The 15,018-nt window shown below is 38.3% G+C and overlaps 2 protein-coding genes and 2 long non-coding RNA genes across 4 annotated transcripts in view; 3 read left to right on the top strand and 1 right to left on the bottom strand.

Moving 5' to 3' along the window:
• Positions 1–216: 216 nt before the first annotated feature.
• On the bottom strand, positions 217–1,016 carry LOC107836974 (uncharacterized). Its single transcript, XR_001662946.1, has 2 exons — positions 934–1,016; positions 217–825 (listed from the first exon to the last, which is right to left on the bottom strand). It is a non-coding gene; the product is annotated as an uncharacterized LOC107836974 (long non-coding RNA).
• On the top strand, positions 818–3,037 carry LOC103142720 (endothelial cell-specific molecule 1-like). The gene is made up of 3 exons (XM_007558900.2): positions 818–1,342; positions 1,617–1,760; positions 1,870–3,037. The coding sequence occupies exons 1-3, from the start codon at positions 937–939 to the stop codon at positions 1,947–1,949; spliced, it is 630 nt and encodes a 209-aa protein (XP_007558962.1). The 5' UTR covers positions 818–936; the 3' UTR covers positions 1,950–3,037.
• A 4,422-nt stretch (positions 3,038–7,459) lies between these two features.
• LOC107836971 (uncharacterized) lies at positions 7,460–9,670 on the top strand. Its single transcript, XR_001662943.1, has 2 exons — positions 7,460–9,031; positions 9,124–9,670. It is a non-coding gene; the product is annotated as an uncharacterized LOC107836971 (long non-coding RNA).
• Positions 9,671–11,223: 1,553 nt separating this feature from the next.
• arhgap24 (Rho GTPase activating protein 24) overlaps positions 11,224–15,018 on the top strand; it is a 76,852-nt gene continuing 73,057 nt past the window's right edge. The window contains exon 1 of the mRNA XM_007558895.2: positions 11,224–11,683. The gene's annotated coding sequence lies outside the window, so the exon portion shown is untranslated. The remainder of the gene's footprint in view (positions 11,684–15,018) is intronic.

Below are 15,018 nucleotides of genomic sequence, written 5' to 3'. Positions count from 1 at the left end.
GTCTTCCAATAACACCTAATTATCAAGTGATAATTTCAAATTTCCTGTCAACTATAAGCCATTTTTTTAACTCAAAAACACAGCAAACCGCTGCATGACACCCCAAGCACCGGGTTTAGCAGGTTTTCTGGGAGAAACTCTGAATTTTTATCACATTTAGGCACACACTATTAAGGGAAATGCAATTTTTAAAAATATGTTTGTTGATCATTTTTAGATTCCCCCCCCTTCACATCACTGAGAGCTGCACCCCATTGTATGGACAGGCTGTTACTACTTTGACGCATGGAGGAGATATTGTCATGGTTCATTCAAAAAAAAAAAAAGAAAAAAAAAAGAATATTTTATTGATCCCAAAGGGAAATTAAATGTCGTTGTAATTCATGTTAATTAAAATCCTTAAAAGAGTTCTTGTAGATAGTGATGGCTCTTGGCTGGAAGGTGTGTAGCTGTAATTAAATAATTTTTGTTTTCCAGAGATTAAAAAAAAAAAAAAAGATGACTGACTACGGTGAATATTCACTGCAAACAGTGAATACTTAATGGGTACCCTAACTGCTTGTTGTTCACACAATTTCTTTAAAATCTAAATATAGCCCTCATGTCCTATGCTTGCCATCAGTTATTTATAAGAAACTTGTGTGGATATAGGGGAACAACTCCACATCCTCTTAGGTCCTCATGCTGCCATCTGACGCTGAGGTGTTCCGTCACTGAGACAAAAACAAACCAAAGATAACTCATGACATCAGGTCCTGCCAACTTCAGTTCCTGGATGGAGGTTCCCAGTTGATCCCACTTCCAAGCCGGATTTCTAAAAAAAGGCTGCTGGGCAAAGAAAGGAAAAAAAAAGAAAAAAAGAAAAAGAAACACCGGAATGAGGAAATTGGCCATCGGCAAAACAAAGTTGTTCATTGCTGATAACCGTACAACCTGATGAACCGCGGGGTCAGTCAACCCGAGTCCTTCAGACGAGATCCGCAGCTCCTCTCGCACCTTCTCCACATGCTCTTTCCAGCCACCCCGCATCCAGCGATGTCCCTCCTGCTCCTCACGGTGCTCTCCTCACTCATGCTGCATGATGTTGAGGCGTGGAGCGCCGGCGTGAAGTATGCGGTGAACTGCCCGGACAGATGCAGCGTGGACCGCTGCGGCGACGCGCAGCGCTGTACGCGGACCGTCCTGGACGACTGCGGCTGCTGCCAGGTCTGCGCGGCCGGCAGAAACGAGCACTGTTACCGCACGGTGTCGGGGATGCACGGCGTCAAGTGCGGACCGGGGCTGTTCTGCGAGTTCTACAAGGATGAGGACGATTATGGAGACGAATACGGGATTTGCAAAGGTGTGACCTGAAATCTTAGTCGTTTTTTTTTTTTTTTTTTTAGTACTGCATCTTATGCTCAAATCCTGATCCTATTATCAACCTTTCCTTTTAGCGCTCTGGTCAGCAATTTATCCACAATCTTATAGTCTATAAATAAGCCATATCTCCAGACCTAATTTGATTATCCATAGTAAAATGTTGCATTTATATGCACTATCGTTTCTCCACTCAAATATATTTTTATTTAATTTGGGCTTTTGTGACAAAACCAGTGTTTTCCTTTGCTTTGCAGACTGCCCATATGGGACCTATGGGGTTGAGTGCCGCAAGACCTGCAGCTGCAAAGGAGGCATTTGTGACAGGGAAACTGGAGCTTGTCTTACCCTCACATTCTTTGCCAAAATTGCCAGCAAGCTCAAAACTGGACCACAAACAGGTGAGTTTGTGCTTTCCGACAAATTGCTCTCAAATTACATTATATCACATTAGAGCTCAGTATGTGAAAAGAGGAGAGAAAAAATGAACTCCTTCACTTGTTTTCTCAGGGTCTGAAGTGGGATCAGGACAAGTGGTTGCACAGAGCACAGACAGATCCACGGCTCCAAAAAGACTGAACCCTCGCTGACAAAAAGAGAAACAGCCCTCCAAATGTTCAGTCCACATGTAGCATTAATTTATAAATAAACCAAAATGTATGTTTTAACTAAAAACTTTTTGACCAGCATTTGAAAGCTTGTTTGATTTTTTTCTCCATCTTTTATATACATACGCAGTGTTATCTCTGCTCTTTAATTATTACTTTTCTTTTTCTTTTCCTTTTTCTGTTATGAAGTTTGATAAAGCCTGTTGTAATATTAAATTCAATCAAAATGCAAAATGCACATTACAGTTCCTTATATTGCATACTGGCTTGAAGTCGTCAGAATGAGTATAAAACATTTACGAAGCCAAATTTTATGACACCAATAAAATGTACAGAATTGTTAAAGCAGATTGCTATACTATAACTAACAACTTGATAGTGGAAATGTCCCGAAATTTCCAGGATTACTAGGTTTCCATGTTGCAGATGTAACATTTAGGTCAAAAACAATATGCCTTCAAATCAGAAAGGCTAAACGTGACCTTAGATGAAGCATAAAGTCCATCAAAGCAAAATTGTTAGAAATTTTTACAGGATTTTTACAGGACTTATCTTGTAGAATTAAAACTCTCTTCAGAGATTTAAATCAAAAAGAGAAAAATACATTCTAAATGCTGACATTATGTTGTTCATTTTTTCCTATCACTATTTTAATAACTTCTTAAATGTTGATACATACTGACAACATTTCTTTGTCTGGCAATGTACAGGATGTGTTAAAGCAAATCATTGGTCAGAAGCAGGTGAAATAAGTGCTGCTTCATCCTACAACGTTTTGGTTTCTTTTGGCTTATAACTGATCTTGATGATTTGGTTGTTTCTTTTTGTCACATTCAGCAAATGGCTGAAATAAATATAAATGAAGGAATGTTTGATTCATATTGGCCTTTGTGTTTTCTGGTGATCTTCTGCATTGTATATTGTTTCTGATTAAATGTAACTTACAGCAATATTTTTTGTTCATTTAACACTTATTTCCATGATTATCCAGTTTTTATTGGAAAAAAAACATAATATGTAGCTCTCTGTCCTTGTTTGAACTTACTCTACAATAAAAAACTTATAACTGACTTGTCACTTGAAGTCTTACGTCTTATATTTTCCCAGAGCTTCTGGAGTTTGCTGGTTTGCAAGTACCTCACATCCATGAAAACTTTTAGTCAAACATTTTCAAACATTCTTTTAGTATTTCTGAGATTTCCTGTGCCAAACTTTAGTTTTGAACTCAGATATAGTTGAACAAATGTCACGGGAAAATAATATCTCTGCAGAGAAACTCTAAAGATCTGCTTCATAGGCAAATAAATAATAGAAGCTTTGGATCTTAACAAGCTGTGCAAAAAAGATGGCAAAGAAGTGTGCACCCTGAGGAAGAAGAATTTTTTTTATCCATCAAATTCTCATGCCATGACACTGAAGCTGGGGATTTTTTTTTTTTTTTTCACATTCTTGACTTTTAAATAGTGAGGTGGCCTAACATCCACAAAGGTAGAAAATCAAATAAATTGGTGTTCCCAGCAAAATGTCTCACTAATGTAAAAATCTGCTAAAAGTACTGAAATACAAAGACATTATGAGAGAAGCGCTATGAACTTTTCCTTAACCTGGAAAAAGACACATTTCTAACAAGCTTATATATTCATACAGCATGTTGCCGATATTATAAATGATTGAATAAAATATTTAACAAGCCTTTCATAGTTTTAATACTGTAAATGTTGTTACTTTATAATGAATTGAGGCTTCTCCACTAAAATGAAGTGCAGCATTGTTAAAATAATTCAATTTCAAAAAACTAATTAATAAGTAATACCAGACAAAATTTCACAATAATTCTCCCTTAGCTATAAATAATTCCTATTAACCTCACCTCTCACCCTTTCTGGTAGGAAAATGTTTTCCCGTATTCAGGCTGTTTATTTCCTGTGCTTCCTGACACCTGTGAAAATGGTCCTTCTTCCTGTTGTTGTTGTGTCTGCCCAGGAATTTAAAGCAGGTTTTCTTTTTTTTTTTTCTTTTCTTTTTTTTTCAAAGTGACACTGCAAGACCCTGGAATTTATCAGTGATGTATGACTGCTACGGTTCAGTCGACTGTTTGAGAGTTAGCTCTTTTTATTGTTATTGCCAAACTGCGAGCTGACATCTCAACATCAAGTGAGCAGATTGCGTCCAAGAGAAATCATTGGCATATCAACATTTATGAGATGTGCAAAATTATACGTAAATTCATGATAAAAAAGAAAATTCCTTTCAGGCGAACCAATGTTGAAAAGTTGAAATGTAAGGTTCTGAAAGAGTAGGAAGTAAAGACTTTCTGATTTTTATGTTTATCATAAACATTTGGTATTTGCTAACCTAATTTTAGGGAATTGTGTGCAAACTGATGATCTGAATTTTAGATTTAAAAACATATAGGAATACCATTGTGAAAGGATGAAAATTTCATCACAAGTGAAAAAAGGAACTGACAAACTAAAAGGACGAGAGTTAAAAAGAATAATGAAATACATTGAAACAGATTGTCATATATTACAATTAAACTCCCTGTAGTGTGTGTTTTTTTATTTTTATTTGTTTTTTTTTGGGGGGGGGGTGAAAGGGGTCATCAAGGTCACCAAGCACATATTTATATCAGTTAATTAAAATGGAAAATAGCCAACCCTGTCAGCCTGTTAATTTAGGAATTTTCTTTGGTTGACCACAATGTTTGGAAAGTTGAGTTCAGTTTCACTGGTCACACCCATGTCTGATTGATTATTGACCAGCCCCAATCTGAAAAAAACAAAACAAAACAAAACAAAAACAAACAAAAAGAAGCTCAAAAGCAAAAGAAAATCAAAGCTATTGACATTTCATGGCCTGGGAGGGGTACAATGACATTTCTAAAGCATTGGATCTTCAAGCACAGTGATAGCCAGGATTCACTGGAGAACAACTTTGAACCCTTTCAACCAAAAATAACTCCAGGAGAGAATCATCCAGGGGCCATAAAAAGACAAGAACATTTAAACCACAGCAAAACTCATAAACCTAATTGTTCATTAGTTATCAAAAAGAAAATACTAATATCTTGAGATTAACTTTAGCTTTGGTGGCTGCTTGTCAAAAATAGAGGAAAGGAGTACTGCAGTGAATTCCAGTGGATTGCTACTGTTATATTTAAAAAAACACAACAACATTCACCCCAGAGATTTCGTTAATCTTTGAAATTAGATTAGCGTGCTTAGCCGTACCGACAGATATGGTGGTCGTCTATGTGGGGGCAGGAGCGTTCTCAAGTGCTCGGGCTCAAGTGTTCCTCTGACTCCCTTGAGAACCAGCAGGTCGAAGTCCTGCAACCAAAACAAAGGAGCCTTGAAAATAACAGGAAAGCATTGGTGAGAAAACCTCTTTATCTGACTCCCTGAGCACGTCACTGCGGCCGCTGTAAAAACAAAGGTGCGTGAATGAAGTAGTAAATAACACCGATTTACTAATAATAGATGCAAATAGATGTTCTGGTATTTACAGTGTGACCCTAGCCTCAACAGGTTGTTTACCAGAACGGTGGAGTGACAGGATTTATTGGAAACAACACATGCAATGTGCAAACAAGGAAATTAAAGTACGCGATTGATTACATTGATTAGAAACATCAAAACGGAGGCCAGTAAAGAGAAACAGGAAATGCATCATCTCACTGACTGGAATGATGGGAACTCAGGCAGATGGATACTTTTTTTTTTTGGCTCCCTCCTTATTTTCTCTCCAACCCTGTTTTTCTTTTTTTTTTCTGCTTGTGTTTCTCAGAAAACATTTAAGCCAGAAAAAAAAAAAAAAAAAGCCAGATTCTGTAGCTTTGACCTTTGTGACTTTGCAGATTTCTAACCTAAAAGTGACTTCTTTTAATTTTGATTCGATAACACAAGGAGCAACATGTCTCAGTAGAAACATTGAGAGTAACTAGAAAGCAAAATGTTCCAAATCTCGACCCAAGTCTGTGGTGTTTCACGTGTTTAGAGACAATTTTTCTTTGAATTCAAGTTCTTGCATGACTATAATGCAACAAAGTGAGTAAGCTGCTAACAAGAATATTCCTGTATGTAAGGGTTCGTTGTTGCTGAACAATTTACTTTTTATTTTGCCTTTTGAATGTAGCTGATTGCAGATAACCTCTAAGGTCATAAGAAAGATGAAGTTTGGTAAGAATTAGAAAATGTTACTTTTATTTACTCTTGCCTTCCACATGGTGGCATCGTTTGAAAAGCTGGACAGGTTGCCATTTTGGAAGCTGACGCTGGTTTGTTCGGATTCTGAAAAATAAACGGAGTCTGCGATTTTCCTTAAAGAAATCAACTTATTAATGAACATGCAGACCACAAATACACTTTGGGAACAGCAGGTTCAAACACGTTGCTGCTTTCTTCCTTAGAACTTCCCATGCAAACACAGTGTGAGACGTGCCTGAGAGAACAGCTGAGTTAATGGTTGCCACAAAATGACTACAGCGAGAACTCCCTCGGGATAAGCAGCCTTTTCTGTGAGGAGCATCTACATGTGGAACTTCCCACTTCCTGAATTCCTGAATGACTTCCTATCTGGTATCATTCTGGAGGCGCTATGCTGAAACATTTTCAAAAGTACCACCTATACACATGTGGATGCTTGCAATCATTCTTTATTCAATTCGATGGTATTATGTTTTGTTTTTACTTTAAATTGCAGGGTATGTTTTTTCTGTTTTGTCCTAGTGTCTTAATTGAGTTTTCATAATTCACTTTCTACAACCAAAATGTAATGCTTCTTAACATAAATAAACTGCTCACACGTGTTTATTTGGATTATTAGAGAGGTATTGTCAGATGTCAGATCATTGATGGAGTCACATTTTGATCAGATGTCAAAATGTGATCAGAAAAATTGCCACTTTTAAACCTAGAATTGCAAAACTTTGTCAAATATCTTCCTCATTGAAAGAGTGAATGGTTTCCTGCAAAACCTAATGCTAACTGTATTACCTAATCTTAACAAAATTGTAAACTGCACAAATAATAATAAAAAAAATATTTATCATAATTACGTGACTGTGAGAATTGCAACTACAAAACCCAGACAGACAACCGCTAACCCTTTTCATATAGATTTTCATATACAATTCTGAGACGACTGTAGTTTATTATGGGACATAAGAGCCACTGCTATATAAACATGTGTGCCAAGGACCGCTGTTGCAAAGACGAACATTCAAACGCAAACTTGAAACGTCTTAATAAATAATTTCATAATTCATCAGCAGAGGGCGCTGTTACAGCATGCAAAAAGTCAGACGTGACCTTGAACGGAATGACAGCTTACCCTAACTCTGAGAGGATAATGGATCATTATTACATCCACATATAGCTGCTCATAGATTATTCATGTGCCATAATACGGGCATGTGTACACTTTATGCGTACAGAAATCCAAGCGGGTTGGATTTGTAAGTTTAACGCAAAGAAATGGAGAAAGAAATAGATACAAGGGGTCAGTGAATGCTTTGATTTACAAAAACTTTATACTATATATATATATATATTTCAAATTAAAACTAGGACTGCTTTGTTGGAATGCTCTGTATTAATGCATTTCTCGTTTTGAATCATTGTCTAGTCCACTGGCCAGCAAATGTTAAGATTGCTTTGAATGCAGTTCAGCTGAGAGTCATGCAAGTTTTTTTTTGTTTTTTTTTAACAGCCTGAAATGTATTTAGATTCTGATTATGCCGACCAGACTGCAAGCAGAAATCCCAAGGCAAGCGTCTTTGAAGGTGTGGTGACTTTAGGGATAAAATTAGGTTTAGTTTATGTCAGTGGTCTGCAGAAAATAGGGTGTTTTATAATTGTTCTTGCTTTCTCTCTCTCTCTCTTCCTCTCTCTGTCTTTCTTTGATGATCCAAGAGAGAAGCTTATGTTGAGATACTGACTTTTTCAGCCTTTCTTGACATCAAATCCAAGTTTAGTCCATTTGGATGCCATGTTATACATGACACATTTTCAGTGTGTGTGTTTTTTTTTTCTTTTCATTTTACACATTCAAACGTAAAATGAAAAGGTTTACGTTTGAATGTCATATGTTTACAAAGTAGAGCTTAGTGACACTCTCTAGTTTAGTGTAGTTAAAAATAAAACATTTAAAAAAATCCCAGCTATGCTAAATATGTAGCTTACTACTTTATTCTGCAACATCAACTTTGCAGCGTTCGGTTGCTACGTTGTATTTATACTGGGATGTTATCCTCGGCCCCTCTAAAAATAAAAGAGTGGTGACTTGCAGAAGTCGAAGGTCTCCGAGTTCAGGTTCAGAGAAAGAGTTGTTGTGGTATGTATGAACTCTTGAGCCTTTATTTACAGTGTGAGCATGCTCATTGTCCTTCACAGTTCTTGGGTGTGATGTTACTCCCGCATCTACGCACCCACTTTCAAAACTAATTAAACAGAGCCTTTGCTGGAAAAGCAGGAAAGCATTAGAATGATTGTTGTGCTTCTCACTGCTATTAACAGTAAATAGAAATAAATAAATGAGTGTATATCACTGAGAAAATATGATTATATTGATTTTGAAGAACCATCCATGTCTTAGTTTTTGTGTGATAAACTTCCCCCACCCCCAAACTGTAACAATGAATTAAATACACAGCAGCCGATTTGGATGTTGAACTTGGATCAGATAGGGAACTATTAATTTCCCAAGTCTATATTCAGATTTCTCTCAGTTTTATTCCTCTCAACTTGGACTTCAGACTTCATTTGAAGTATAAATAATGTGAGTCATCTAAACATGCTGTGTGAAAGGTACTCCTGCTGTTCAGTGCACATCAAAAGCCTTTTGGGGATGTTCCAGATGAGCATGAATTAAAACAATATTTTAATTATGATTATATATCTCAAATTCTAAAATGATTGAATCAAAATAACTTTATTCCAACCCAACAGGAAAACCCTTTCGTCTGCTTGGATCTCCAAAAAATTCCTGTCATCTCTCCAGAAGTCACCGACTGTCCGAAACCTCTGACTGTAAGGCCATGAGAACCCCAAGACTCATTGGGGGTGGGTGGGGGGGATGCAACTCCCAGAGGCTCATTGTATGAAGATTCACTCATTCTGATCTTATTAGTTGTCCGTCGGACGAATTCTTTCAGAATCCTCACGAGAGAAGTTGCAGCTCCAGTTTGTTTACAGACGACCACTTCCTACGCCAATGAGGTCACAGCGCTTCGTGTTCAACATTCTTTGTGCTGCAAATATAATAAAACGTGCTGAAGGACGACTGAGCACATGTGGTTCTGAGCCCACTGTTGTTTATTCTCAACACTTAATTTGGAGTTAGTATGGGTGGGCTTCAGACACACCCTGCGTGGGATAAGCTTGAAATAGTGGAACTATATTCCTGATTAAAATTGTGCAAATGTTAGTATAATGCAGTAACTCAAATCATCACACTCAAGAACCAGACAAGATATGAAAAAAAATATAGATACAAATACAACTGATTTCACAAAAGCGAAGAGAAAATTAATAATAAGCTGAAAATGTAAGGTTAAAAATGCTATTTAATCATATAAAGAGTTCCATCTATGCTCAGGTCCCATTGACTCAGATCACAAAAGCTTAGATCTACACTGGCAGCCATCAAAATGTGAATGCGAAACATTTTTTGTGAATTGAAAAAAAAAAAATCTTTGTGCAGTGAGAGATGGTTGTGCTTGTTCTTAGAAATCAGCACCAAGCTGCAAACAGATGCAATATACAGGCGACCTGTAGGGGCACTGTGGAGGAAATGATCTCAGAACAGGCTTATGTCCTTCATTGAGGATCCACCTGCTGATACTCTTACCAACCACCAACTACAAGTACAAGCAATTGTGATGATTGTTAACAGCTTAGGTACAATGAGAAAGTTATGTTTTTGAAATTGCCTTTCTAATCTTTTCTCTTTTTTTTAATAAAGAAGGAAATGAAGTTACCTATACTAGTTTTTTTTACAGCTTGATGAGTGTAATTTTCCAAACTTGACTGATGTGACCTCTTATCTGCAGAATCTAGAATCTAGATTGAATCCTCAGCATCCGAGGAATCATAAGATGCTGATTCCTCCAGCGAATCATTTGATTTGAGGGTGAATTTATTTGTATTGGTCAACATAAAAAAAAGATTCTGATGCAGGAAATACTGCAACATCTAGATAAATCAGAGGTAAAGATAAAACATATGACTTCAAAATGGAAGATAACTCTAAGGATGCCATAAAAGCTGCTTTTTGTGATGAGCAGCCAACACAAAGAGCTGGTCTCAGTTTCATAGAAAATCTGTGAGCAGAGCACAGAATGTGTGGTTGAGCCAAGAGGAATGGGCCAAACCTGCAGCAAGTCACTGTAAGATAATTGTGCAGCATAACCAAAACGTTTGACCCAAGTCAAAATGTTTGAAAGTTAGGTTTATGGTTAGTTCTTCTGCCAAACACAAAGGAAACTTATGTCAACTTTGCAAGATGAAGAAATTAAAGTAAAAAAAAAAAGAAAAAAGAAAAAAAGAAATCTCAAAAGTATTCTCCCAAAATTCTGGAAATTTACAAATTGCCAAAATGTTATTGATCCTAATTTCAACTCTGTATCCTAACCTTTATCTTTTGTATGTATGTATCCAGACGTAAAATGCTGCTCCTCAGTAGAAATGTTCGCGAGAAGGAACCGTTGCATCACTATGGAGCGAGAAAACATTTAGGGTAGTCCCAAATAAACAAGACTGGAGTTTCCGTGGTGTGTATACAGCTGGGTTTTCACCAAAGCGAGGGCCGAGACTAAATAAATGTTTGTTGAGCTGCATTTACACAGCCATTAGTTCATGTCATCATTTTGAAGACACCTTGGAACTGTGCTGACTCCCTCCGTCTCCCTCCACTCTCTGTGTTCGGGGTTAGTGAATGGATGATGAATGGAAAATGGAATTTTTTTTTTTTATTCCTCATGATTCATTGGAAAAAGAAAATTCTCGGCTGTTGATTCAGATGTTTAAAATGAGTGGAAGACCGTTTGAAAGGTCAAAAAGCTCCCTTTTCCGTCTGTTCATTGTGGAATACAAGAGAAAGTCAGACGCACTCGGAGCTGGTTTCCAACACAGCTCTCGTTCTAAGACTTCCTCAAACATACTCATGCACTCTTTCCCCCTCCCTCTCCTCCTTCCTCCTCCCTCCTCTTCCTCCTCCTTCTCTCTGTAGCCAACTACACACAGCCTGAGCCTCACCAGGCAGAATGACTGGAGGAGTTGGGGCTGCATTTTGCAGTGCCTGGAGTGAGACTTGTGAGCGTGTTTTTGTGACTGTGCAGGTCTCTGGGTGGACTTCAGCTGTAAGGGCACCGTGCCCCCACCACCCCATCCCCATGTGTGTGTTTGACCGCGACAGTCGTCCTGAGCACAAGGAAGACTTTTCTCAGAATGCAGATGGCGTGAGCAGCCAGGGTAAAAGTTTCTAACAGCTCACGTCTGAGCCTCGGCTAATTCAGTCAGTCCGCTCTGCACAGTCTGACTCAGTCAGGGGAGAAACAGCAGCAGCCGGAGCAGCTGAGAGGGACTCCTACTTGAGCTTGTCTCAGACTTGGATTTCTGTTGTTGATTGATTACCTGTCAGTGGACTGGAGACCCGAGCCGTGCATCACCAGTCAACAGAGCCGAAGGATTCAACAAGGCTGTCTGTGTAAGAAGGTGGGTCTGGCTCTGTTTCGGTGGTGGTTTTGATCTCAATTTCTGTTCTTTGGAGGCGTCAATCTCTACAATTCTACAGCATCGTAAGACTTATTATATGAGTGAGAGAATCCGAAAGGGAAATGTGTCATATTCACCTCCACTTAAAAAAAAAAACAAAAAGAAAAAAAAAACAGCTGTGACACATTTTGCAGCATTGCAGCATCTGAGAAAACAACTCACTACAATAACTTAGTTGACTGAAAAAAATGAGTCGTCTGATCAAGAGTTGGCAGTTTAATCGACTGGTCGATCGTGTAACGGTTATGTGACATATTATTACAGATTAAAATCGGTGATGCTGCAAAAAGGACAAAAGTTATTAAAATGCACAACACCTGTGGCTTCATTAGACCAGAACTTTACAGGCTTCCAACAGATTTCCATATATTTCTGCTGTTTTACATGCAAGATCCCTACTAGATCCTTCCAAAGCAGTGACGTCTGTCAGGCTTTTGGGTAAGCTGAATATGCTAAAACTCTATTATCTCTGGATTAATGTACCGGTCGTGTACCAAGGGCCAGGATCTCACTGATTGCAAGTGCTGACAGGCTGGACTAGACCAAAGTAAGATGTGGAAAATTGTTGAATGATGTGAAGATGGACTGCAAAGGACAGGTCAGAGATGTTGATAAAACGGCTTAAAGGATGGAAAATTCATCTCTGCAGCTTCTGTCCGCCGCCGGCCTCGCGGGTTAATGGAAAAGGGAAGATGTGAAAGCAAACAGGGGGACGGGCTGAGGTAAAAGGAGGGATGATGACCCTCCTGCACTAGGAATGTATGCAGCAGACACAAGCTGTGCTGCTGGAAAGCCACAGGGATCAGGTTCCCTGTGTCAGCTGCTGGGCTCGACTGATCCCTGATCTGACTTTATGATATCTGCTTATCAAGAGACAGAGGGGGAAGACTAGAACTTGAACAACATGGGGGTAGAGATCATTTTGGCGATATGGAAAAACAAAAAAAAAAGAAAACATTTTCGGAAACACTTGTTTGTGTCCTGTTAGGTGAGTGCAGAGGACAAAAAACAAAACCGAGCAACAAACATTCATGAGAAGGAGTTGAAATATGACACACAGGTGCCAGAATTTGAGAGGTCAGTTGATAATGACTGCGTTTCTCGCCTGTGTTTCTTCCTAGAGTGCCTTGCAAAAAGTATTTATAGCGCTTGTGCTGTTCTACATTTTATCACATCAAAAGCACAAACTTGAATGTATCTTATTGAGATTTTTTGTAACACAAAGTAACACATAACTTTGAAGTGGGGGGTTAAATGGCACGTGTTCTCAAAATGCTGCTTAAAGTACAGTTTAAAAGATGGGTTTCTTTTAATCTGATACCTTTAAATTAAATGTCAATCAACAAAAGAAACCAACTAACTGATAGACTGAGTCCTCCTGTGTGTAATTTAATGTCACTAAGAGATGAAGCCGTTATGTAGATTTGTGGGAGAATATTAGTGAACAAACAAGATTCATCTAAGAAGTGTAGCCGACAAGTCAGGGAGAAAGTTGTGGAGAAGATGAAAGCAGGTTTAGGTTATAGATTATCATTTCAAGTCCTGGGCATCTCACAAAGTGCCGATCAGTTCATCGTCTGCAAATTGGAGAGAGTGTGTCACAATTGCTAAACCACCAAGACAAGAATTTCCACCTAAAAAGATGAATGGGGAAAGAAGTGACTCTGGAGGAGCTGCAGAGATCCACAGCTCAGATGGGATTGTCTGTTGACAGGTGTCAGTGGGGAGGCATTAATTAAAAAAAAAAAAAAAAAACTAAAAAAAAACATGCCACACTTTTCAGGTTTTAAAAACTTTTAAAAGTTTGTAATGTTTTCTTTATTTTCCGCTCCACAGTGATCCTTTACAATGAGTTGCTCCATCACATAAAACTCCAATAAAATAACGTTTGTGGTTGGTGACAGAATGTGGTGAGGCTTAATGGTTATGAATTACTTTGCAAATCCTCATGTTGTCCATGGATTGTTCTCTTTCTACTTATATAATTGCCTCTGACTTAAGCTACCGTACCTCTTTTCTCAGCATTTGACGTGTATGTCATTGATTTGAGAAAAAGAGTTAAACTGTAATTTAATTTGCATTAGCTGGATTCCAATTGCATGTGTTTATATTTCTACTGGTGCTGGCTGAGAAGCGCGGCTGTAGCAAGGAACAGAATGGCACTAGATAGTTTATAAAATAAAATAAAAATCACAAGGGATAGTTAACAAAAAATAGCAAAACATTTTACTATATTATCAACAGGAAATGGTTTCATTAAAGCTTGTTTTGCTCTCTTTGCGTCAGTGCACTGTAGGATTCTTTTTTACCCTTTGGCCAAATATCTGATGTGTTTCACCATGTGAACCACTGCTGCCAGATCTCCAGGGGTGGCAGTGGACACATAAAGGCTAAAACTGAAAGGGAGAAAAAAAAAATACCCTGAGTAATTAAGCAGCATGGACAAACAGCGGGGCGTGGAGTCACACAGCTGAGAGAGAGAGAGACACATCCATAGTTTAAAGAAATAAAAACTTGAGTGCAGCAGCAGCACAGAAACCCAAACAGAGCTTAAAGGCAGGATGGCATACAGCATAAAGTGTGTTCACATAGTGAGGTGCAGCAGAGAAACAGGATGGTGAAGGAGGACAGGAAGAGAAGTGAACAATATTCATCAAAATAAACTGAGACGTGTAACGATGTAAGTCCTTGCAGTTTACTGGTTCCTTTGTTATTACCGCTGATAGATTGGAAGCTGTGGCTTATGTGCGGTTCTGCGCTGAAGCAACAGTAAATATCACTCTAATTTGCATTTTTTTTTACAGATTCCCAAATGCCAAGTGAGGCAAAGATGCAGAGGTGCATCTCACAGCTTTAACATGCTTCTGCATTCACTCTGCAATTACTTTGTAAATGAACATCATTATTATTAGTCATGCTCCTAGCAGTCAGAGAGGACATATTATCCTATAAAACATCCCTTAATATAAGCTACTGGTTTTGTATGTGCTGTAATTACTTTGCTTAGCGATGAAAGGACTACCGTGGCTATTGGCACAGTTCTTTGTTGTTGCAAAGTAAACCTAAGATGTGAAAGCGTGAGAACTGTTCAGTGCAAATGCACCTCTATGCTTTGAGACTATTTGCTCTGCTTCACCCGCATCAATATTTGGCTTGCGCGTAATGGTAATGTGTGCTGCGCAGTTCATAACACTTAAAACTTGCCACATTTTAACATGTTATGACCACAAATTTCAATTTGCTTCTCTGACTTTTATGGTAGACTGATTTAAGAA

The sequence above is a fragment of the Poecilia formosa genome, unplaced genomic scaffold, assembly GCF_000485575.1.
Source record: "Poecilia formosa unplaced genomic scaffold, Poecilia_formosa-5.1.2 Scaffold100, whole genome shotgun sequence".
Lineage (NCBI taxonomy): Eukaryota > Metazoa > Chordata > Actinopteri > Cyprinodontiformes > Poeciliidae > Poecilia > Poecilia formosa.
The sequence above is the reverse complement of the archived record's forward strand: the minus strand, read 5'-3'. Positions and strand labels throughout refer to the sequence as shown.

Coding starts and splice junctions, on each gene's coding strand:
- LOC103142720 (XM_007558900.2), top strand. CDS start 937: ATGAACCGCGGGGTCAGTCAACCCGAGTCCTTCAGACGAGATCCGCAG. Junction 1,343..1,616: donor CGAATACGGGATTTGCAAAG/GTGTGACCTGAA, acceptor TTTGCTTTGCAG/ACTGCCCATATGGGACCTAT. Junction 1,761..1,869: donor CAAAACTGGACCACAAACAG/GTGAGTTTGTGC, acceptor TTGTTTTCTCAG/GGTCTGAAGTGGGATCAGGA.